General features: G+C 40.7%; 1 protein-coding gene across 1 annotated transcript in view; it reads left to right on the top strand.

Annotated features, from left to right (window-relative positions):
• MED13L (mediator complex subunit 13L) overlaps positions 1 to 26,084 on the top strand; it is a 167,922-nt gene that overhangs the window by 69,983 nt on the left and 71,855 nt on the right. Inside the window, exons 3-4 of the mRNA XM_030231198.2 lie at positions 10,821 to 10,905; positions 15,145 to 15,228. Coding sequence (XP_030087058.2) covers positions 10,821 to 10,905; positions 15,145 to 15,228 — 169 coding nt within the window. The remainder of the gene's footprint in view (positions 1 to 10,820; positions 10,906 to 15,144; positions 15,229 to 26,084) is intronic.

Below are 26,084 nucleotides of genomic sequence, written 5' to 3'. Positions count from 1 at the left end.
TCCTACAGAAAAATATATTTCCAACTGTGGTGAAAAGCTGAATTTCAGAAGTGCTGTGCCATCTGTTGCTGAGGGGGTCCCACTGTGCAGGTAAAAAAATTCAATAGGGAATTTGGAATCTTTTAGGAAGCACTTACATAGAGAAACATTCAACAGCACAAATTAAAATACACATTTACGTGCCTCTTTTTTCTTTGTGATTTGTACAACAGTTGCTTATTCTTAAATAGGCTTGGTTAGATGAGTTCTTATTCTTCTCCTGCTTCCAAGCCCTTTCATTTTGTTTCTGCAATGAAGATGTAACAATTTATGACATCACATTAATATCCATGGCAACAGCCTGTAAAGTGAACAACATATTGCATTTGCATTGCAGAACCAGCAGTGAGGGAGACGGCTCCTGCTGAAATATGGATATGGGAAAGAACTCCAACAGTGAGCACAGGGGATGCCTGGGAAGGGGAATTCTTTTGTAGTGGTCAAATGTGGTCAGTTGGCTCAAATTTTATAAAAGTGATCTTTAGAAGGAGTCCCAAGTGCAGAGGAGTCAGAAGCTGCAGTGCTTTTTTTGATTGAATAGAAAGTTAAATCACAACTTTCTATTCCTGGGTGTTCCTCTGGGAGCCTGCTCATCCCCAAGGGAATCCTGCTCAATTGGGTTCTTGTTTGCAGTAATTCTCACAGGAGAGATCTTACAGAGCAGGTCTGGCTTTAAATTAATAATTGCTGTATATATGTTTGGCCTTAAAGATCATGAGAAAAGCTGAGTACTTGATAGTCTCAGTCTGTAAAATCTTGTCGTTTAATTTATTGTTGTGTGGAATTCCAAGGACTCCTCTATTTCAGAACAGCTCTCCAGACCTCAGTAATTTGTTTCTTCCATTCCCAATGCCATGTTGTGTCTTCCTCATTATTTTTCCCCTGTAATGCCTTCTGTTTATATACAGGAGTAAATAAACATGCTATTATAAATAAGAATGTGCTGCTGAATAAATTGTTTTTCTGTCCCTTCTGAAAGAGCACCTGCAGTAGTCTCTGCCTAGAAAGGCAGGGATGGGGAGGCAGAGGGGTTGTTTTCTTACACTGAGCTTTTGGTACCTCTTCGGGGCAAGTATCTGTTCAGCCAGCAGAAGTAATGGACATCAGGATTTTCAGGGATCTTCCAGAGCCTTTCCCAAGGGATCACATATTTGATCAGATTATTTTTCAAGGAAGTTCCTCTTCTTTCAAAGCTGTTTCATATGGAGGGTTTTATTTTAAAAGGAGCACTTACACCGTCCCCACTCCAAACCTGCTCTCTCCCAACATGTTTATTATTGCATGTGGTCGATTTTTTTTTCCCTGAAGTTTTATTTTTAGCCTGTGTGATCTTGGATCCTTTTCTTAATTGAAAAAGCAGCCCCTGGGTGAAGAGCCCAGACCGGGTCCCAGCCAGCTCCCTCTGCTGGCTTCCTCAAAGGACAAAAATAGATTTAAAAACCTGCTTAAAAACCTGCTTGACATTCTGCTGCCTCCAGTTCAGGCCTTTCACTGGCAGATCTCAACACAGAACTGTTATTTTGCTTTTGCTTCCGTTCAAGTAGCAGCAAACTCCAGTAAACATTTGCTTACAAAAGAGCACAAAGTATTTTGGCATGTTTTATGAGGAGTAAAGAACAAACAAAATGGCAAAAATATGCTTGTTTTGTCTTTGAAGTCTGTTCTTCGTTTTTATTCTGTGCCTGTGGTTTTGGAGGGCTTCTGGCCTCTCCAAAAAGACATGGACATGAAGGAAAAGGTTCTCACTGGCCCATTTATAAAAAGATATTTCATTTACAATGTTCTTCATACCTCAACTTAGGATGCCTTTTCAGGGTTTTTTTAATTTCCAGAAATGATTGCAAAGCTGAGAGTATTTTCTTTTGAAAATATATTTTCCAAGTATTTTATTTACAAGCATCAGATCTGACCATAACCATTTTTGTGCTGATGTTGGTTATTGCTCAAGCCTCACCCTCTGTTTCTGAAGAATTCAAACCTTGTAGGCTGAAATTTATTTCCTAATTGATAAAAATCCTAAGCTGAAAGTCATGTTTGGAAAGACCTACAGGATCATGTTATAGTTTGGATTGGAAGAGACCTTTGCTTAACTTTGCTACTCAAAAAACCTGCCAGCAATATTAAATGTGGGTTTGCCTGCTGCTAACTCTTACTTTTGTATTTTTGGGGATTGTTGGTTGGGGTTCAGGGTTTTTTGTGTCCTTCAGCTTTTGCTGCAGCAAGGTTTCAAGTACAGAAATTGAAAAGTCAATTTTTCATTTATTCCTGCATAAAATATAATGAATTCCATCAGGGAGGTAGGAAAACAAGTAGTAAAATAAGCCTTAAAACATTAGTTTGAAAGTATATACAACCTAGAAAAATAATATATTTATTCACATATTTTCCTATTTTCAAACAGTAACATGAAGGAGGACTTATCTAACATGTTCCATGTATAATGGAATTAGAGTTGCAGTTCACACATACAACCTTTGGTTATTTTGTGTGGGGAACATGATGTGTGTTCAACACTGGAAACTGCTCTAAAAATACTTCCTGTATCCCTTATTTAAATCCAGATCGTGTTTTCTCACAATATAGCATTACAAGTAAGTTAAGGAAAATAAGATTTTCTAATGAAAATTGTTGTTTCTATAACCATTAGGTTGGGGGGGAAAAAAAGTAAGAAAATAGGAGCCTGGGGGCTGCAAGTAGTGATACAGGACCAAAAGCAAATTGAACTGAGGAAAAATAAGCACAATTCTTAATTTTTATGCAGAAGGGTAAACTTAAATTTGAACTGATGGAAACCCAAATAGTTGGGTTAAGTCAGCGTACAGCTGAGGTAGAAATACCAGCAGTTCTTGTTCCGCAGAGCAGAGCCCGGCTGGGTGGAAGCAGAGCTCCGGGGGCCTGGGGAGACTGGGCACGTTGCACCCGGGATTTCTCAATAAATGTCTCCTTGGATGTGTTGGAGATCTCGTCTTTCCTCCAGCTGTCGTACTGACATATCGATTAAAGGCTGTGGCACGCAGCAGCCGTGAAGCAGCGAGGAATGCTGCCCGGGCTGCCTTGCTGAGGGGTGAGGATGGAGACTCATTCGGGGCCGGGGCCGCGCTGCGCTCCCGGGACGGCGGCGGGAAGCGGCCCCATGGCGGTCACTGCGGGCACGGCGGTGACTCGTGTGGCCCCGGTCCCCTTGGGCACGGCGGTGACTCGTGTCCATCTCCCTTTGGCCGGGGGAGCCCTTGGGCTCGTCTGGCGTACCGCCGCAGCTCCCTGTGGGTGTGGATCACCGGGAGGCACGGCCAGAGGGCGGTGTGGGATTGGGAGTGGGAACGGGAACTGGAACGAGGCGGGACAGGACTGCAGAGTCTGAGCGGAATCGCCTGTCTGGAGCCGTGCGGGCGTTTCTGAGGCGAAGCCGTGTGGAAGGGCAGGGAGAGCTCAGCCCAGTGCCGCGCTCCGAACTGAGCTGTGCTCCAGCACTGACGTCCTGCATGCTTGGGAAGTGAGGGAAGACTCCGGCTTCCTTTCGCTTTCCAAGTAGGGATTAATAGGGACGGCATTTTTCCTCAGAACAAGCCCTGTGTTACTCGAGGATGGCTGAACTCGCTCTGATTTCTCCGGAGAGACTCGCTGCCCTGGTACATTCCGTTACCTCCAGCAGAGCTCTGGGAACAGGGAATGCAGACGGTGTCCCATCAGTGCTAGTAGTAAACACCAGTTATGTTTAGAGAGGAAAAATACAAGTCCTCCTCATCGCATTGATGGTGCGGAGGAAGGTCTACCTGCTGCACGGGCACTGCAGGAATTTCATATTCTTTGAACCTGGGGAGATCAAAAGGCAGAAGTGGGGGTTGCAGCTGCTGTGTGGAATTGAGGGTCTCACTGGCTGCAAGGCCCAGGTGCTCAACTGGAAATGGAAATGAAGAAAACTTGGGCCATTTGGAAGGGGAAAAAAGAGAGCAAATCAAGTTTGGAGAGTACACATTGTTTCTGGGATTAGGAAAGCATAGTATACTTTTGAAAACTGTATTTTCCTTCAAAGTTTTTTGGGTTGCTTTTATTTTCTTCTGACAAACTACCTTTAATGTCTTTATTCCAAAGAGTTGAACACGTAATGGAAAATGAAAAGTTCAGAAATGTGAGAGGAAAATCTAGAAACTGCAAGGAGTAAAGTTAAGAAAATACTTCTTTTTTACTGGTATCTTTAGCCTGGTACATTTTAGGAAATTATGGTGAAAATCTCCCCAAACCTTTAGTGCACTGTGGTCAGGTTATGCTTTTCATTTATAGGAAATACCTCTGCTAAGAAATAGAAGGTATCTTGGAAATAAGCCTGCTTAACACAAACACATGGTGGGACAAATGAAGCAGCGTAAATCAGGGATTGGAGGGATTTTCTGGCATACGAGAGCAGGTTTCCCATTGCATACAACTTCCTGCTTTGCTTTGGGAAACTGTGTAAACCACATAAAATTGTGCCTTATTTCTGTTCCTTTTACTCTTTCTGGTGATTGTAGAAAGCATTCAAAACAAAAACCACACGGCAAATCCATGGTTTGATTTGGAATCTGTCCTGTCTTGGGAGCGAGCAGCTCAGCTCTCTGCACAGCTCATCTGCATTCCTACAGAGAGAGCAGACTCGAGCTGTAATTGCACAGAAATACTCGTTCTGATTTCATAGATAATAATTTTGGTTAACCAAGCTGCTGAGAAACCTTCCCTGTGAAGATCTGGCTGTGGTGTGCTCCGGTGAAAGGCAGGAGAGGCCGTGTGGGAGCTCAGGAATGTGAGTGTGTGGGCCAGGGAGAGGATGTAACATTTAATGTATATTTTATAAAAAACAACTCTGTACCTACCGGGATTGGGGAAGCGATAAAAGTATTACTTTAAGTAGTGCTAACACAATCTAAGTGCAGATAGTTACCTACCATCTGTTTTTCAATAAATAGCTATTATGCTAATTTCTGTTTCAATGCGCAACAATTAAAGCCTCGGAGTATTCCTGTGATATTCAACAGCTGTTGCCTTTGAAGGTTTTATTTATCCTTCTGAAGTGCAACAATTTTAGTTTCATAGTCAAGTCTGCTTGCAAGTGTTGGTTTTTATATCGAAAATTGCGGTGCATTGAGATGCAAACTCGGGCCGTGCCTGAGCAGCAATCTCCAGCCATGGTCTCCATTAATATTCTGATTTTCCTGGAAGCTGTTAAGGATACCTTGGGAGGATATGGATTGGAAACGCTTCTTTGCCTGTCCAGTGAATATTCCCTGTGTTTGGAAATAGGAGAACACAAATGAATCATTCTGGGGAGCATTCACACTGTTTTGGTTCATTTTGTGATGAGCTGACTTGGGGAAGGGAGCCAAGATGGATTCTCAGGCCTGTACGAGTGAGCAGCACAATTTCCCTACGATCATAACCAGCACAAGGAAATTAGATCTCTAAGTGGGTTGAATCTGATTTAGTAATAAGTCAATTTAATCACTAATGACTTCAAACGCAGATTTTACAAGGTGATCAATGGCAGTATAGCAATGATCGATCAATGGCGTTGTCTTTAATTGGATTTTTATGGGTATAATATAGTTTTTCAGAATTAATGTACCATTGCATTGTGTTGTTACTCTCTTAACTCAATTTTTTAGGAGAAATGATGCTTCAAAATGCTCGTTGGTTTTTGAAATATTGTTTTAAGGGTACGCTAATAAAAATACAGATGAAAAATTAAATGCTTGCTTTTAGTAATTTTATGTCTGATTTTGTTGGAGTTGTTTAGCCGTGTGTTTTTAAAACATTGAAAAAACCTCACATCCTTCATATTTCATGGCAACAAGGAGGCAAAATATCAAAGGCTAGGAAGGAGCATGTGCTGCTCTGAATGTGAATCTTGAGGAGCTGAGTAAGTCCCTGTCCTCAGCAGTTTGACATAGTAATCTTCCCTGGAAGTAATCTCCTTGTCCCATGTGTCCTGCTTTAATCTATCAGTATTTCTGCAGTGTGCAGCAAGAAATTGATTTTCAGTAATTTTAATGGCTGAATAACTGGTGCTGTCCCAGAGTGTTTTTTCATATTTGCAGTGGCCAATGTGGTAACTGAGGGCAGTGTTCTGGATAATGGGTTTCATTAGCTCTGATGCCTGAGGTAAAAAAGCAGTAGGTGGGAATAAAGCCTTGTTTTTGATGTCTAGACGTTCATTTCAGCTGTTGCTGCAATATGATACATTAAAAGGAAATATGTAACATAGCTCTGAGGAAATATGTATTCTTTGAAACTAATTCTGCTTTTAAACTGCACAAGGCTGTGTGACCTGAATTATTAAAATGTGGGTGGCTGGATTTCTTAAAGGTATAACTGTCTCTGCAGCGCCGACACAGCCTCGACTTGCCTCCTCTCCTTCCTTCCTATATTTCTTTTAAGTAAAATATGTCAGTTTGGCCACTGAAGCAGAACAGACATCTTATTATCTTTCCAGTATCTCTGCTGGGAGACCTAAAATTATTGAAGTATTTGCTTTGATATTTTGCTGTGACTTCTCTCCTTGAAATTTTTATAATGGACCTTTTTTTTTGAGAACATGGCTGGCTTCATAAAGATTGTTGGACACTTTGAAGACCTTAATATCTTTGACTTGAAAATAAAAAAGATTCCAAGCCAACTAATCTGCTCATTAATGTATGTTTAAATTATAAATTTCCTGTGTAAATCTAAATTATTGTAGTTGCCTTTCATTCTTTTAACATCTGATCTGCAAGAATAAAAATAAAAATCAGCACAAACCTTATACTCATTTTTTGAACTTGTGAAAACAAAATCTTAACAAATGCCTAAAAACTTTATATATGAAGGCTGTTTATTAATTCCCATTCTGTTTGAACACCAGCAGTGAGATTAACACTTCCACTATAATCCATTATAAGTGTCAGATACACGTTTTTCTTGTCCTGGATTTTCTGCTATTCTTGATCGCTTTTTTTTTTTAAAGAATCCAGGTTTTTAGAGACAGAATATTAATAGACTTCGTGGATTATTTTGGGAGATGATTTCATTGAAAAAAAAAAAAAAAACAAAAAACCCTAAAACATAACTGCAGGAAAGCAGTTGCTTCTTTTGGTGAGAAATGACGTGGTGAAGTTCTCCCTCTGTTGCCAGGCAGTGAGAAGGGGATGAGCTGCCTGTTAAAGTAAAAGCTTCTCCCAGGGGTCATTGTTCTCCAGAGTGGACAGACACTTGCATAGGATAGTTAACATACACAGAAATAGATGTATTTATACACAGAGCTATAGCTACATGTGTGCATAAACCTGACCCAGTGGAGGAGCAGTTACCTGTCAGATCACTCTGGTGAGAAGGAGCCTGGGCTCCTGGAGGTCGCCCATCCTGACCCCTGCCAGGATGGGATTGCTGCAAACAGGGATCACATTAGCCATGGCTTTAGCTCCCTATGGCCTGGGAAGCAGTGACCCACAGTTTGTCCCCTCTGCTTTGCTGCCTCTCCAAACTCTTGACCGCTACTCTGACTTCCATGGAGGAAAATTGTGCTCTGTTGTGCTTTCCCTCACTACAACATTCCATCTGTCCTTGATTGTTCCCCTAGAAGTTCTGTTTGGAAGATGCCTTTCACACCTGTTGTTCAGTGTTGCATTTGTTGGGTCTAAAGAGAAATATTCAACTGAAGTAACAGAAATGCCTCCAGGACAGGCCAGAGGTGTTCCCAAGTTTTGGAACCTGCACAGCACCTGTGTTCTGCTGGCTGTGCCTGGAAATGCTGTCAGGAGCATGGGAAGGCTGAGGGGGGCTGGAGCTGAACGTTTTGAGTGTTAAAAGCCTTAGAAATCATCATGTAGAGAGACAGACTATTTCCTAGGCTTCAATTTCTTATAAGGAATTTAAAATACTCTTCAAAATCTGAAGTCTAGTTAAATAATAAGTGTCAGGAACCTTGGAATTTACAGGGATATTGTAACTTCTAGTGTTTTGCCAAGCTTTTTTATTGGTCACCATATGCATCCTGAAGTTGTAACTTGCTCCAGTCATTTCAACACTTTTCTTGTGGAGACTGGATCAGGGAGCCAAAGAGCAGAGAGAAAGTTAAATGCTGCACTTCTAATTTTTCCTCCTCATTTTTATGGCATCAGACATATGTACATGCTCTTAATTGTAAGATGTACTTTTTTAGTAGGATAAAGGAGCATTAGAGATAATTACAGTAAGTATAGTGCTTTAATATAGCTGGGAATTAAAGGCATTATTTATTATAGGATAATGGTTATGGCAATGTCTTATGATACACTTAGAGTTAAACTTAATAGGGAAGTAATTTTATTTCTATTTCATATATAATTTATGTGAATTCTGTGTACTAAGAAAGGCAGTTTGGAAAATTACAATATTGAGGGCTGATACCATTCCAGATTTTCCCCTTCTCCCTGTCCCACTCCACTGCTGCTCCTCAGCCAGTCTGACCTCATGGCACACTTCACCCTCGGGACTTGGCTGCAAGGTTAACATTGCTTTTCCCTGCTTTTCCTAGGATTTTGGACACCTTCCTCTCAACCATTTCCTCTGCTGAGTGCAGGACAGCCATGGATGCAGCTGTGGTGGTGGGTAGGGAGGGGGAGTGCTGCCAGTTTCCATTCCCTCATCCAATCCCTCCTGCTGGGATGTGTAGTGCTTTCATGTCTGGGATTGTGGAGGAATAACATGCTGGGGTAGCCCAGGGAAACTGAGCAGGGAAAAAGAATACAGGTGATGTCCAGACACAAAAAATTCTGGATTAAAATTATCCCAACTCTACAGAACATTACATTCAGTGTAGCAGTAAAGCAGCGTGATCTGATCTGAATTCTTCTGAAATGGCATAATTATACTTGCAGAAAATAGTTCTGAGAGGTGATATAAGCTGTGACAGGGTCCCATTAGTCTGCTGTGTATACCTAGGAGTAGGTAGGGAGGTAGGATTGAGAACTTCAGAACTGGTGGTGGGAACTTTCCTTAAATTCAGACTTGATTCTTGTCTCCCCTATTTTGCATGAAGTTCCTAAAGCAGGGGCAGTAGTGGCAGTACAGCCTAGGATAGGGTGGAACTGCACAAGAGCTCACTGCTGTGTAAGAGTGAATTTATTTTGACTTTCACAGGTTCTGTCAATTTCATGATGTTGTCCAAAAATTTGATTTTTTAATTTAAAATCTGAATTTTCATGCAGGTGTGATCTCTCACAGTGAACTAATCTGTAGCTTTTCATATATTTGGAGGATTATGAAATTTTTGAGTGCAAGACTCGACCTGCCTTGCAGCTTCTGGGGCTTCAGTAGTTCTGAGCTGTTGAGAATTTATACATCAATATCTCTGACCATGCACGGGGGCTCTGAGTCCCTTAAGCACAGTGTTTTACCCATGAAAGCCGAGGCCATGCAGAGTTCTGTGCAGTAAACAGCCGTGGCCCATTACATCCTCAGAGTCAGAGAGGGCTTGCAAGCATTAAAGGGCCTGAAGTGGTTTCTAAGGAAAAGCTCCTTGGCCGCTGCTTGTGCCCAGGGGCACAGGTCTGTGTCTCCATTCTCCCGGCAAGTCCTGTGCTGTCAGATAAGGTGATTTTAGGTACTAAAACCCGGCTTTTCCATTCTGCACGAAGAGAGAGGCTCTGTTACCAATATTAACATATCACAACATTGCACATGCAAAAAATATGCCTTTTCTTGTCTGAGTGTGTGAGTTACAGCTCCTGCAGAAGCAGCAGAACAGTGGCTCGAGGCTTTGAAGGCTGCTGACAATATTAGTATTTTCCATGGAGCACTAACTCCTCAGAAGCTTGCCTTTAAACATGGTTGTAAACTGTGCTGAGATAATCATCTCTGTGCGATAGACGCGCTGCTGGGAGGTCTCGTCCTGCAAATTGGCCAGGGAGGGGTGTGAAGTATTCAGAGCTTTTGAGGTGCAGTAGAATTTTATGTTTGCACTTTTAAAGATCTGCCGACTACTCCTGTGAAATTGAAATGACAGAACTCAGACAATTAACGAATTCTTACTCCTTGAAAAAGTTGTTTTATCATCTGTTTTCACTCTGCGTTTTCTGGCTGAGTAAGATTTAGAATCTGGTACAGGCATACCAGAAATAGTGCTACTTTCGGTAGTTTTAGCACCTAAAGACATGAGTAAGGACAGCAGATATTTCTGAGGGTTGTCTGTCCTTCAGGTGACTAATTCAGGCTGCATTCTACTCTGAGAGATAATTAGGCTTACTTTTTTAAACTCTGAAATCTCTGCAGTTCAGTAGTGAGTCTGGAATTTTTATTTTGGTATAAAATCTGCTGTGTAGTGCTAAAACTGCAAGAGTTGAAGTCAGTACAATGGAGGAATTGCACTTGAGTGTGACTGCGAGAGGTTCAGGGGAGTTGTTTCATGTTGTTTCAGTTATGTAAATTGATTTTACACCTTTAATGATTCACTTTGTTTCTTGATTGTCGGCATCTGTGGTTAAGTTTTAAAGGATCTCTTAGCAGCGGTGGCAAAGAATGGTCGTGCATTCCTCACCCCTGTACTTGAATATGGAATGCTACAAACAAATGGGTTTGCTTTTATGCTTTTGTGTTTGCTTTTTTTTCCCCTTTTTTTTAAATTCAAAGGCTCCGTCTTCAGCAAGTAAAGATTAAAGCTGCTTGGGTGATATAGGTAATAGTTGAAATAGTTTAATGAAACATGCTACTTTGAAAATTAAAGCTGTTGAAGATATGTTTTGGATAAATGTTTGTATTTCCCTGTTCTGAGCATATTGACATTTGTGTTTTTGTAGTGGTGGAAGAAGGATTCTGGGAGAATGGACTTTCCTATGAGTGTAGGACCCTGCTCTTCAAAGCAATTCATAATCTTCTGGAAAGGTAAGAAAAACTCTAGTGCTCTCAAATATTTCATTTTGAGAGCAATTATATTTTTAAACTTACACTGCTTTCATTTTGAGTTTGACCTTGAATCCAAGGGAACAGGATAGAGATGAATCATTGACTCTGGTAATTTATCATAAAATGCTGTGCAAACGTATTAAACACTCATACAAACAATAATGTTGATACCTATTTCTGCTGGGATTTTTGCTAAGGAGCTGTTTTAAAAGCAAAGAAGGGGGAGTTTTCACCTTCTGGAAGTGCTTGGAGAGTGTAATTGTACCTGACCTTCAGTGCCTTGATGAAGTTAAATGATAAATATCTTAAAAGCTTTTTACGCTCTTCTCTCAATGATCCTGAATCTTAAAATTTGACTACATTTGTGCACAGTATTCGGAAGCTTAACAGTTCCTTGCTCTTATGAGCCATATATATTTTTTATATAAATATGACTTGACTGCAGAGTTATTCTGTAATTAGTTAATACACTAATGCCCTTTTTCTTCTTAATCCAGCTATCACCTTTTAAGATTTCTGAAGATTATCTTGTTCTCCAGACCCATTGACTGGGACATGGCATCTTGGGCTATATAATGTTATTCTTTCTGTTTCTGCAGTTCTTCAGGTCATCATCACCTTCCTGTATTGCATCCTAGTTCTTACAAATTTGGATATCTTCTTAAAATTAAATGTTATTAGACTAATTCCCACTTTCTCTGAGGTTCTAATAATAATAATAACAACAAAATAGAATGCACCTTTGTGTTGCAGTAATTTTGTAGAATGCAGCCTTGGATATTATTTTCTTTCAGAAAATAAGCAAATGGAGAACACTTTCATCTTGTCTCATTTAGTGTCCTGTTTGCTTTGATGTAGATTTACTGGTAATGAGGTTTGCATTATGTTCCTGAGGCTGTGTTTCCATGGGGTGACCAAGTTACCTGTGTGCATATCCCCAGGTACAAGGATTAGTTGTTGTAGTCCCTGTTTTCTATCCCATCAGTCTCTTCAGGGGATTTTTATAAAACTTGCAGGCTACTTAGAATGAATGAAAGCATAAAAATTAAATTCCAAGTCTAGAATGTTCATTAGTTCTTTTGCAGCTGTATAATATAAAAGGGAAAATTAATTTGATATGTGTTTATTAATCTGTGGTACCCAGCGAGCTGACTTTTAAATGTAATGTGGCTAATTTTATTCTTTGGACCTCTTTAAACTTGTGAAATAAATTTAATTTTTTTTAATATATAACTTAATTGAAATCAGTTGGCAGAGTCAGCAGAACTGTTCGGTCCAGCTGTGACTGTAAAGTCTTTCCCTTCCAGCAGTAGTTGGTGAACACACCTCAGGTGTCTGCTGACAGCCTCAATTCATGTTCTGATAAACGGAAACAATTCATGTTACGATAAGCTACGATTAATGTTGTGATAAGATGGTATGATGAATGTTGTGATAAGCTGATATGATTCATGTCGTGATAAGCTGATACAACTCCTGCTGCAGTACCAGCCTTGGACAAGAGCATCTTCTTGCTGCTCTGATGATTCCAATTTTTACACTTTCGTAGTTGAATTTAATTCAAGTTATTCACTTTTTATTTATTATTTTTTAATTGGTCTGCCGTACCAAATCTGAATTTAACATAATAATTACTTCATTTAAAATAATAGCAACATGTGTGCAGGCTTTATTAAATAGCACTTTAAACTTTTAAATCCTATTTTTTACCCGGTGTTTAGGAAAAGCCCCATTAATACAGCAGAAGGCTCATCGTTTCTGGTCCATCGGTGCCGGGTGGTGCCGGCGGTTGCGGTTTTGCAGGGTTTGGGTTTATTTCGTGTTTATTTTGCTGGAGGCTGAGGGGGATCGGCCGCGGTGGGACGGAAATGGCGGGAGGAGGAGCCGTGGGCGGGGAGCGGCCCCTCATGGAGGAGCCCGGGGGAGCTGTGGGGACAACTTTTACCTAACCCTGGCAAAGGCAAGAAAAAGGGCCTTTACACAAATGATTGTGTTTTTTTAAATTTTTCTTTCCTTCTCCCTGCCTCTCTCCTCCCCCCCGCCCCCCTCCCCCCGTACTCACACTAATGCTGTTTATGTTCATTGGCAGTATAGAAAACATTACAAGATTCGAGAGATGAGTACTCAAAATATTATGGTGTCATTTCATGACGATTGGTGTGCCCTTGGCAGGCCATTTTTTCATGGAAAAATCAGAAATCCAGGAGGTCAGGCGCCACTGAAGCGCTGGAACAGCTGCACTGCTGAGGGAGGGATGGCCCAGCCCTGAGGGGGGAGAGGAGCCAGGACCTGCAGGGTGTTTCATGCCTTAGGTCATTGACTAACTGCTTTTTATGACCAAATATTAGGTGTTTTTGGTTTTTTTCTTGGTCACAAGTCCATTGTTACAGCTCACTGTGAAAGACTTGTTACCTTTAGTGCTTATACAGCAAAAATAACCATACTGTTGTTGACTGTCCATCCGGCTGCATGGCTGCTGCAGCATGGCTCTGATTTTATATGGGATTATTCCTTAAATAACCCGTGATTTAGTTTAGCATGGAGGGCTGACTGATTTTTAAGGACAAATCTTCCCATGAAGACTTTTTTCCTAGGAAAGCAGCATTAGCTTGAGGCAGTTAAACCTGCTGTGGTGAGACACAGCGATGTGGCATTGAAGTGTGTGTGACGGGAAGAGTTTATTACATTTTTTTGCTACTACAGATTATTTTCTTTAGGGATCTGATGTAAACTTCACAGACTTCCTTTTGTTTGTATAAAACATGCTGGCACTGACAGACTCTCTGATAGCAAATATTTCCTAGGGAAATAGTTGCTGAAGCTTTTTTTCCCCACCTCTACTAATGTCTTTAGATCTCTGCTGCCTTAGCTTTCATAGTCAGTTTAAGATATTGGTTATTCAGCTGAAATGGATTATTTTTGCTTTAATTGAGAAAATACTGGTAGAATTTTCTTCAGCTTTAACTTTAGAAACTTCTGCCAAGTTTATACAGAAAATTTAGGAGCATATTAGTATTTACGTTGTCAGTTGTCCATTTCCTGTGTCTTCTAGGTATGCTTTTGAAGTGTAGATCACACAACTTTTTTGAACCTTGCAGAATGTACTTGCCCAGAAAGTTTCATGTGATTTTTAGGTTTTTTTTCTCCTTTGTTTTGGCTAATCTCTAGCAGCTGCTATAGAAATAAACTACTGGAAAACTTAGAAGAGGAGAAGAATCCAATTCTTTCATCTGAATAAAAAATACCGAAGAGATGTGAAATGTATGGGCAAGGCTTGCATATTACTTGTAATGGTGTACAAACTACTAGCAACAAATAAGCATTTTTACAGAATTTTTGAAGCATATTATTTACCTTACTGAAATATATGCCTTGATTATGAGTTTCTGTGTGTGGTCCCTTGGGCAGCATGTTCAAGTACATGTTTAATGTATGAGGCATACTCAGCATTGGCAAATTGCTCCTGTGATTCATCTGCACAGGTGGACCTGGAAAGGCACCAGGCACTCCCTAACTTGTCCATTTAAATTGGGTATTGATCACTTTGAGTCCTCACTGTTCGGGCTTTTTTTAAGAAGAATATGCAGTTTCTAAAAAGAAACTCTGGACTTTCAAAGGGACCACTGAGAACTTATTGCTCTAATTTTGGTGATGTGGGAGTATATTTGATGAAGTAAGGTTTCTGACAGAGGAAGCAGTAATTGTGGGAGTTTCAGTACCTGAAATCATGCTGGAAATCATGTGAAGGGAAAATTGAATCCTTGTTAATATTCTCTTAATGCAATTTTTTGTCATTCCTATGCTGCACCATTTACATGCCAAAATAAGGGAATGCATATTTTTTATCATCTGAAATCTGAAAGACTGGATAGAAAAGAATCAGCACTAACAAATGGCTTTTGTTCAAGAAGAGGAATGAGAAAAGTAGAATGAGGAATCAGACAGCAAAAAGAGTAGCGCAGAGTGGAAAAGATGGTGGCAATGGTGAGGGAAAAATGCATGTATGAAGTTCAGCATCAGTGACAACATCATGACATGGGGCAGGGATTTTCTATGACTGATGTGGGAAAACAAAAAGTGGAACCCAAAACCTACAAACTCTCATTTCAGTCTGATTGAAATTCAGCTGCCTAAGCCCTCAGAGTCACTGCATTCAAAGACTCCCTTTAATTACACTGTTAGATGTAACTAGTAATTGTTGCTGTAATTGTTTTCTAGATGTCTGATGGATAAAAGCTTCGTAAGAATTGGGAAATGGTTCATACGGCCCTACGACAAGGATGAGAAGCCAGTTAATAAAAGGTAAGGAGGTCTCTACATCAGGTCCTGCTCCTGTCAGTGTTGTGGATTGTGGGATGGTAATTGGATGCTGAATTTTGGTGGTAGTTTTCCCTCTTCTTTTGTCATGTAACAAGTAAAAACACAGACACCGGGTTCATTTCAGTAATACATAGAAAGCAATTAAGTAAGTTTTCAGACCTTGTTATGATAATTTAAGATAAGAAGGCGAGGTTGGTATTTATCCATTAGCTCCACAGAAATGTCACATTTATTAATATCTTTTGAGCAGCATCTGCCTTTTCCTCTCATTATACAACAGAATTGCAGGCAGTTATAACGAATTATTTTAATTTCTGGACACTAAACCCCAGCCTGACATTTTAAGCTGTAAAATAAGTCGCCTATAGATTTCCTGATTTATTTTTCTTAAAGATGCCACCCTCGATACATGGCTTTCCCTGCTCAGGCAGGCTGACAGATCAGACCTATAGGAGTGATTAATGTGCTTCTCCCACAGCAACACAGCCATGGAACAGGGGTAGCTGGCTCCACTGCTCACTATTTCCTCTCGAGCTCTAAAGGTTACGATGTTCTCAGATCTTCTGGTACTTGCATTTATAGTCATCCGCTAAACAAGTTCTGTCAAAAATAATCTGAGTTAAGCTGAAACACAGATTTTCTAACGGGAATCATTTTGACAGAACTGGGTTAGGAAGTGACTAAACACGCAGTTATGCTGGGAGATTTGAAGGTAATGAGCAGTGGAGATGAAGTGGGGTGGCAACTTCTTCATCCATCCAGCACAGCTGCAGTCACACAGTGTCTGATGGCAGGGTGGGGACAGGTGGAAATCATCCTGCACATCAGACCTGTCTTTTCCCTCTCATCGTGATCTCACTGCTAGGTTTAGCTGCAGTGAGACCTTACAGTGCAATGCTACAAACCGTTGGCTTCCTTCTGTAGCAAATTTGGTGCAAACCAGCTGCTTATAAACTTCATTTGGTTTTGAGAGAATTCAGGAATTGACCATGAATTTGGCTCCTTTCTGAAAGTGTTAACATAGCTTGGAGTTACCTGTTTTGTTACTGTTTACTTTGTGACTGACACTGTGTGTGTGTAACCTTTGATTTCACATCGATCTAATGGCGAGGAGCCATGGAAAGGTCCAGGTTTTTCCGTACCTTCCCCTGTCCTGGCTGTGCGTAACCACCTTTCCTCCCTCCTGTATTTCCTGCTGCTTTTCTGATCATACCAACATCAACTTAATTTTCTGCAAGATTAATTCCCTTAAGTGACGTAAGTAGGGGTCAATTCCAGTTTCTGGAAAAGAGAGGCAGCTCCTTTCAGCAAAAGCTGTTTGTTTTATCCACGTCAGTGCAGCCTGAGTGCTCAGATTAAATGTGCTTGTGAGTCTCCTGCCTGTTCCTGGTGTGTATCAATTTAATAAATTAAGCATCTGATACAGTAGAAGATGTCTGTCAAAAACAGCAGCAGCCCTGGCATGGGGGGTAATGTCACCTTAGAATTCTGCCAGATTAGTAAATCCTGTGTCTGATTTACATGTGTGTAACACCAAATCAACCTGCACAGTGAGGGTTCTGTAGGGGATAATTGCATTTGTAAACAGAAGTGCAGTCTGCATATAAAGAAATCTGGCCTGGAAGATGTCACAAAACCTGAGTTGATGTTAAATTCAGTTTGTGTTTAAAGTATTCCTTATATAAATCTGACACTGAAGATTTAAGGGTTGGAGGGTGCGCTCTTGATTTGAAGAAGATAATGTTTGTTCTTGGTTGAGGGGGGTGGTGGTTTCTCTGTTTATTTTTATAAAGTTCTTGTCACTATAGATCCTTTGGATATGCACCATTTCAAAAGTATTTATGTAGCAATAATAATTATGCCTAATTTGAAATAGGGTTTGTGTCATTTCAGGTTAATTTTTTTTTTCTATATATAAAACATTAAATTAACAAATCTTCCTGAAAGATTTCAGTAAAGACTGCAAAAATGGACAGTAAAGTCAATTGTGGACATAGCAACAAGTAGAAGGAGGCTTTGGGGACTAATCTGTCCAAACACCTTCTATTTAATCTTTTAAGCTTTCTTAGCATAGCACAAAAAGCTATCTTCACAAATTGATTCATGTTAATTCCAGATAAATTCTTTGTGAAGCTCTTGGCCTAAGCAGCAGCTTGTTCTAGATAAAGCAGTAAGGAATATTTGCAGGAAAAAGAGGCCAGCTGAGGGTGTTTAGGTATTTTAACATAAAACCTTAATAGCCAAAAAGGCATTTATGAAACATTACTTAAAGCCATGTTATTATATAAAGTAATAGAAATAAGTTGCATGTGTGTACAGTGATCAGATTGGAGTCTGGGAACTGGCAGTCCCTGTTGAAAACACCTGCTCTGTTCTCCTTGAGTGTGGAAAGAGATGTGTATGGATATATCCCCCCCCCTTGAATGGTGGAAACCAGCAGGTGTCTTTCTGCTAAAGAAATAGAGCCGTCTCTAAAGTCTGCTTTTCTACTTTTTTGCTTGTGGCAGAGTTGCTTATCTGAAGTTTCAGTGTCCAGAGTTACTGACGCCATGTCAGGAATATACTGAGAGGTCCTTGGCTGGGTGTAAGTGAACAGGGGAGGAATTAAAAGTCACGGGCTGGCTTTCAAGGAGTAAAGTCCTTCAGGGCCTGTGGTTTTTGTGAGTGGCATTAAAGGAGAAGGATGGGAGGGCTGCGATTTCAGAATGAAGTCAAAGATGAAGTGGAGCATGGCAGTGGCCGTGACCTACTTATGCTGAGATGTGAGAGGGAAGCCTAAGAACAACAGAGGGCCTGGCCTACCTTCCCAGGCAGTGCTGGGAACTGAGTGAGGATGAGCTTTTCTGCTTTTCCAGGAGGACTTAGAGAACAGCAGAGGGAGTTCCAGACAGATCCCTGTATGCTTGTGTTTTGTTTTACTTTCAGTGAAGACCAGATGCTTTTGACAGGAAATTTAGTGCAGAACTTGTGGGTTTCCTTTTCCAAAGATCTTCAGTATTATGTATCACTTCCTAAATAATTCTACACATTTTATTGTTATCCTACAGCAGTGTCTAAAATAGGTTTCACGCTACTGATGGGAAATGACAAACTTAATTATTTTTTCACAGAGCTTTCTAAAGGAGATCTGTATGTTTGGAGTTCACAGTACTTGTCTGATCTGAGGCATTGGTAGTGCCTTTCACTGTATGATGAAAATCCATTCTCACAGTCTACAGGGGCTTTTTTTGTTTTGGAAAGCACCACAATGAAGTGTTAAACAACTTACTGAAAAGAAAAACTGATGACCATCTTATGTAAGAATCTTTGCTGATTGTTTTAGTGATTGTTTTTCCTAGTGTGTAGGAAATTGGGGGGGAAATCAGTTTATTTTGAACTGTATGAGCAGCTTAAGTTGTTAAGCTCTTTTTAATGAAATTCAATTTAAAGAACACATGGAAAAATAATTGTTGCTTTTTGTAGCTTAAATAATTTATGGGTCATCCCGTCTTCCAAAAGTGTGCTGGGTGTTTTTTAGCCTTAAGAAGAAAACTGCTCCATCAGTAGAATATTTAGAATTAGAGCTTGTTCCGTCTCTTCATTAGTCAGTGAGAAGGCTGACAGGTAGGAACGGGGTTTAGGCAGCCCCTGTGCCCTCTGTGAACCAGCATGGATGGGGCAGTGGCATTGCAGTCAGGCTGCAGGGACATGCAGCTCTTGGATTGTTATTCCCAAACAGGTTTCTAGCTGTCACTGTCCCATACTTGACAACCTCATGTGATGTTCTGGAACAGAGATCTCTTGAGTTGTGAGTGCATGGGTACCTTAATAAATATCCAGAGCATTCCATGTCAAGTCTTGTACTGTAGACCTAATCCAGGAACTTTTCCCTCTGTAAAAGCTCAGTCAGTGCATCCACAGCCAGTTTTGGTCAATAGCTGTATTCACTTCTGTGTGAGCATGAAAATGGGCATTAATCAGTGCCATCAAAATCTGAAGACTGCAGACACTTAAAGCACTGCTGCCTCTCTCAGATCCTTGAAATCATCATTGCCTTCAATTTTCTGGGAGTAGCCATAGGACTTATCCAAGTAATACCTAAAATCAGTGATACCAGAGTTGACACTGAGCATCGCTGCAGCTGCATTAGCTTTGTGCCATGCCGGGAACTCCTCCCAGTCAGGTCAGTGTCTGCACATGGAGACATCAGGGTTGGGGAGCCCTGGAGAGGGACTGCTGTGCCAGAAACAGTGGAAGCACCAGAGCACCTTGGCTGAATCCCACACAGTGCTTTGCTCCTGGCACAGAAAATGTCTTCTGGCAAATGGCACTCAGGTGTTTCATTACATGGTGACATAGTGCAGTAAAAGCACAGTAAAATAAATTGAAGTGCTCTATTTAAATTTTTATGAAGATTTGAATTCTTCAGCAGAGAAAAAGTAACTGACTGTGCATGTGCAGTTTGCTGTGATGCAGTGAGGAGGGTTTTATTTCCTTGACGCTGAGAAAAAGAAGTCTTATAATTTATTTTAATTCTGCACATTTGTGTACTTGTATTTTAGCCATCAGTAATGTGATAATATATGTGCCTTGAAAATGGTGTCTAGTGATGCTATAGTAATATATATGTACAGTATTGCCAACACCATTATAAATGAGGAGAGACTAGGCAGCAAAATAATAAAAATCAATCTGACTTAATTTTAAATAATGTGTTCTTATTCCTGACTTGTCAAAATAAATGTGATAGAAATATGGAGTAATAAGAAATACTGTGTATTTTCCAATAATTCTTCATACCTCTGTAAAAATAAGCTTTTCTATTTCAGTTTAAGAGGCTTAGTTCCCAGAGAAATATTTTCATATTTTCAAGGTTTAAGTTCTGAAATGTTATGTTCATCTTTGCTGAGTTTCTTCTGAGGATTACTTATGGTTTTAGTAAAACCCTACACCAAGTTGGTGTGTTATAACTGTGGCTGGTGTTACTTTAATTGGTAATCTTGTGTGTGCTAAAGCTGAATTAACTCTTACTTACTCTGAAAAATTGTGTAGTGTACCCAGTGTGATATAGTCTGCATTTATATTTTAGCAGAAGAAGTAGATCTAAAATAGAGATTTTTAAATAAGTGTTTCCACATGGATTTTTCAGGCAAAAGTTGCAAATATATCAGGGTGATACCAAGGTGTTCTTGATATAAACATGCTTATATTTATAAACTTTTCCAAGCCATTTAATATAATTTAATTCAAGTGTATTAATCTAATACCAATAAATATAACATACTTTTGTTTTATAGGCAAAACAGCAAAATATTATAAACCAGCAAAATATTGTTAGCAGCTTAGGGTTACTTAAGGATACTATTAAGATGGTTTGGGGAAGGGCTATTAAAACATTACCTTTTTAATAGCTATTATCTATTCCTATATATGCTACTGATAGTCTTAGATTATTTTGTGTGTTTGTATTTCTGGAAACTTGAGGTAAAATTCTTGATCGAAAATGTTAGCACACTGTGCAGGAAAAAAGCATTTTGGACTGAACATCTCAATGTTCATGTGCTTTATCACCAAAGTAACCTTCCAGATAAGCTATAAATTAATGGGTATTTGGTATTCAGTTGTCTTTTTATTGGTTTTTTATTTAATAAGGAGAACAATAAACCAGTATTTTCTAAAAGCTGGTAAGAACCGTGCTGTAAAATTTCCATTGCTGTTTGAAGTGCGTGACCCAGTTAGCAGAGGCTGTGCCCAGCTGTGCATCGGGGCGTGGGGCCGGGCTTTGTGCCGCGTCCTTCAGGAACGGAACCCAGCAGCTGGAGCCGAGCGCTGCCGGCCCCTGCCTCAGGGCCCGGCCTTTTCATCTCCCTTCCTGGCTAAAACCATTAAAAACACTGTAGTAAAGCAACCCCAGGCACCGATTCTTCAGATTCCTTGCCCCTTGCCAATCAGGATAACGTCCTGGGAACAATGGAAGGGCTCCCGGCATGGGGTCATTGGTGAGATGTCACTGGAGCTGTGCTTCCAGTTTGCTGCATGTCCCTGCTTCAGCCAATTCAGGTGATGCTGTGCAGTGTCTCACCCTGCTGTTTGCTCAGGGCATGGACCTGAGCCAGCCACCTCAGATAAAGCAGCAGGGATGTTGGTAGGTGTGCTGGGGGCTGTTCAGTCATGTCATAGCTTGTATTTCGGCGATAGAAGTGAGGTAGAAATTGTTTCTTCACAAGTGCACCCTTGTCTTGGTAAGAGAGGTTCTGTGACTGGAGTGACCTCCTTGTCTGGATTATCTCAGTGCCGCTGCTGCAGCTGGTGGGACACTTGCCTGGTGTGTCTGCAGTGCCTGTGTGTCTCTGGCAGGCAGCAGGCAGATCAAAGTCCCTCCCGTCACACAGGAATTCCCAGCAGGAGGCAGCAGGGTTGGTACAGAATAATCTGGTGGGGCAGAGTCTTCTAGAAGGATCTATGGAAACTCCAGGTGTTTGGCTCCTCATGAGCTTCCAGCACAGGAGGCAGATACTCCTGACCAACATCCCCCAGGCTAAATGAATTGGTTCTCATCCCTTTCTGTCCTGAGAAAGAAGAATTCCATCATGCCTGCTCCTTCCAAAGGCACCCTCATTCCTGGGGTGTGTTTGAGCCAGAACAGACATTCAGGGTGCTGTCACAGAGTGTCACAGTCTGATCTTCGTGAACTACCTGAGACTTTGCCTTTTCCCCTCTCAAGTACTCGGAATCTGTCTACTTTGAGTGTGTGTTTGTAGCTACCACCTCCTTGTAGGATTTTGAGGAAGCCAGGATATCCAGGATATGTGTGTTAGGGTATGATTCCATGTGTTTCCTCTTTTACCAGATGGGGAGGATGTGCTGGCACATACTTTTGTGGATTCCAGTTTATAAGGCAGAAGAGTTGTCTCTGCAGTTTTGAAATTAAAGATCTTCTTTACTGATTTAATTAATTTAAATGAACAAATATATGTAAAGTAGATCCATTAATCTTTAACTTTTGGATGCTGTAAAACCTTTTCTTGTAGTTATTTTTTCTGGGCAATGTTTTTTGTATATACAGTATTTATATATAGAAGGTTGCTGGAATGCCTGTATGTATTCTAAATATTTCCATTAATTAATGTAATTGAGGGATTATCTTCACACTTTCATAATCTAAAAAAATATAGTTATTTAAGTGATTGAAATATTTTGCAGGAGTATACAAAAGGAGGAAGTTCAAGTAAATAAGTTGCCTATTTCTCTGTTTCTTTCCTTTTTCATGTCTTATTTTTATTTGTGTAGTTTAGAAGTGACTATCTTCATTAAATGGTTTTGGATACATTTGTGTCAGATACTTGAACTTCAGTAATTATATATGAAGCCTGGCTTAATCAGGACTTGGTGACCAATTAGTGCAGTCCCACTAAAGTTTAAGCTCCTTTTCTCATTATACACTCAGTACTGGCACTGTGTGTAAAGGATAATCTAAGTGCCCCTGATGTGCTGTTAATGAGATTTGTCAGGGCTCCCAGTTGCACTGTCTGCCAAACACAAGTGTTGTCACTTACTGTATCAGTAATGAATTGACTTAAGGGCTTCTGTAGATATTTAGAGGGCCTTAGTTAGGAATATTTAAATCTGTTGCAACTTTAATTGCAGGTGCAGTGCAGCTCTGCTCCCTGTGCTGCAGGAGCCTCCAGAAAGGAGAGAATGGCTTGCCTGGGTTTCTGAAAATTAAGCTGCATTCAGAGCTTAAACTGATTTAAATCCTTATAGATAGTCTTGTGGGTTCTGCAAAAACAGGGAAAAAAAACCCCAAACCAAAAACAAACAAACAAAAAATCTCCAATCTCTCTCCAAAACCAGAAAACTCCAATTGAAAGCAGTTCCATTGAATTATTTCTATCATCAATAATACCTTTTTCATTTATTTTTCTGACACTTTTATATCTCTTTAAAATAACTTAATCTTTAATTAAAGCTTTGTTTCATAACAGTTATGTAGGTTCTTTATTCTCAAAGTACGTTTTCTGAGAATTCCCTTAAAAATTTTTGCAAACCCTTATTTTCTGAAGACTCAGACTAAAATGGTGGTGACAGGGGAATGGTTTTAAACTGATAGAGAGTAGGTTTAAATTAAATGTTTGGAAAATGAATTAAATATGAGAGTGGGGAGACCCTGGCAGAGATTGCCCAGAGAAGCTGTGGCTGCCCCTGGATCCCTGGCAGTGTCCAAGGCCAGGCTGGACAGGGCTTGGAGCAACCTGGGATAGTGGAAGGTGTTCCTGCCCATGGCAGGGGGTAGAACAAGTCCTTTAAATACTGCAAAATAATGTGATTTTTGTGCAATACCACGTGATCCATTAGGTCTTGTGCAACCAGGTCCCTTGTTTAAGAAATCCTCAAATGATAGGAATATAAATGGGCTATTTTGTGACTGCTATGCGGCAAAAAATGTTATGGAAATGTTTATTTTTAAACACTAATTGTCTGGAACAATCTATAAAGTTGAGCAAAAACTGTATTCATCTTCTGAATGCCTGTAGTGTTTTAACTTAATAAATGGTCAGATTGAGGATAATGGCACAGCTTTAAAGTAGCTTTGGTAGAAATTTACTGCTGGTTTAGAAGACAGCAAACTTGAATGAACACTTGGTATATCCTATATAATCTAAATAAGGCTGTATGAACCAGTTTCTCTGGGTGGGCCTGAAGCACAAACAAACCCATATCTGAACAATGAACTGGGACCTGTAGGCCAGCCTTTCCAAGGCTGAAGTGAACATTGCAGAGGACCAATCTGCTGATACAAACAATTACTCAGCAGATTCATTTTAAAATGCATCACCATTTGTGAACTCTGTTGGCAACTGAGAAAGCAAAATTCTGAATTTTGGCTGCAGTCTGTTGGTGAGCGGGCAGAGGTAATGCTTGCTGCTTCTCTCTTCTGTTTGCTTCCAATGGCTCATTCTCCTCTCCTGCATAATCACTCTAACCAAACTCTGTCCTGAGCTCAGCAATATTTACTTTTAAACCTGTCTAGAATGGGAGGAGCTGCAGTTGGAGCAGTGGTGTTTGGTGGGACAAACTGAGTAGAGTTGGATTAGTAAAGTGCATTAAGAATGCCTGTTATTCTTGGATGCTCTCTCTGAGTTGTAGCAAGAGGTACTGACTGGTGACTGGGTTTTTACTTCTCTTTGAGAGATCTCATATGGTTAAAAATAGCTTTTTCATTGAAGAAGTGGGGCAAGAGGGGGAGGCAGGGAGAGGTTTTGGCAATGGATGTGTGATCCTTGCTGCCATACCTCCCACAAACTGGGATTTTGGGGTGAATTGTTGAGGAATTTTGCCCGTTGAAGGGCAAATCCTCAGGAAAAAGCCTCTTCTCCTCCTGCTTGGGATTGCAGGGCAGACCTTGTTCCTTCAGTTTGAACTTTGCACAAGTTGCATGTGGCCTGACCTGGAGGCAGGGTGAGGAGCACGTGTGGAGCAGCTCCTTTCTCAGTCCCAAATGCTGGGCAGCTCTCAAGTGCTCTCCTTTGGGCAGAGAAGTGACTTTTTATATTCTGAGTATCTGCACTTCGAAAATTGAGAATTCCTGCACAAGTGACTGGATAACATTTTGGAAACAAGAATTGGGTTCTCTAGCAGTGTGTGTGTCTGGGCTGTCTGGATTTCTCGAGCTAGGATAGACCCACTTGTCTGGACCTGCATGTGGGCAGCCCTCTGCTTCACAGTCATGGCACACAGTGCATTTATGTCAAGTTTTCTTTCTGAAAAATCAATAAGCATAAGATGTTGTTATAATAAATCAGACTGCATTTAGTCTCTCAACTCTGTCCTGTTAATAAAGCTAAGAGTGGTTAACTCCTAAGGAGCAGACCTTTTTTCCAGGTGCCCAGAAAAATACTCTTCCAGCGTTGCCAAACCATCTTTGCCAATACTGTGCTTGCTGCTGCCATCTACTGCCACCAGGTCTGGGGATGCAGCAGGGATCAAACCATGGCTTTTCTCTGTGGCAACACGTGTGGTCCAGACTTCTTTGCTGTGATGACATTTCTGCAGGTTTGCTGTTATGGGGCTTGGATGTGGATACTGCTCTTCAGGATGGGAAATACTGCTTCTGGGGTAGCTTATGTGAGTTACAGAGAGTTTGCACTACACAGGGAAAAGGCTCTAAGTCCTGACACTGTGTGTGCAGAGATGCCTCAGTGAGTATTTTGGTCAGTGTTCATCTGCCCAGGGAATTGCAGATGAAGTATCCTGTGGTCCCAACCATGCCTGTGGCAGTGCCTTTAAATCCTTGGTGATCCCTAAGGAAAAACCCAACAGGAGTTCCTCATGCATCACTGGATTTAGCAATGCCTGTGTGAAACTCACCTGTGTGAGACTTTGAAAATACTTTCTTCTTGCAGGAGTAGACTTCTCCCTTTTCCCTCCACCCATTCTTCTTGCCTTGTTGTTCAAGTTTTATTTGGATTTTTGAGAACCAGTCCAGTTTTGGACTGAAAAGCAGTTTTCTGATCATGCATTGTGTAATGCTGGCCATCTTTAAGTGCAGCAGTGCACTGCTAGGCACTGCGATATTTGGGTAAATGGAAACTTGCATGGAGGGCTGTTGCCTTCCCCTGATTTCTGTCAGTCTGAATGTCATGGTGACAATTTTTGGAGTTTCCTCCCTGGAGAAGTGGGAGGGGGAAGGCATTCCAGAGAAGTGGGAGTTGTGGGTGCCTATGTGAAGGATCCAAGGATTTCCAAAATATGGTCCCAGGATTGATGATGTGACATGGCTGAGTGAGAGACTAATGCTGATGGCCGGGATGTCTGCAGGCATGGCTGGACTGTGGGGAGAAAAATTCTTGAAGGACAAG

Source organism: Serinus canaria, chromosome 15 (genome assembly GCF_022539315.1).
Source record: "Serinus canaria isolate serCan28SL12 chromosome 15, serCan2020, whole genome shotgun sequence".
Lineage (NCBI taxonomy): Eukaryota > Metazoa > Chordata > Aves > Passeriformes > Fringillidae > Serinus > Serinus canaria.
Note: the sequence above shows the minus strand (reverse complement) of the source record. Positions and strands in the feature narration are given on the sequence as shown.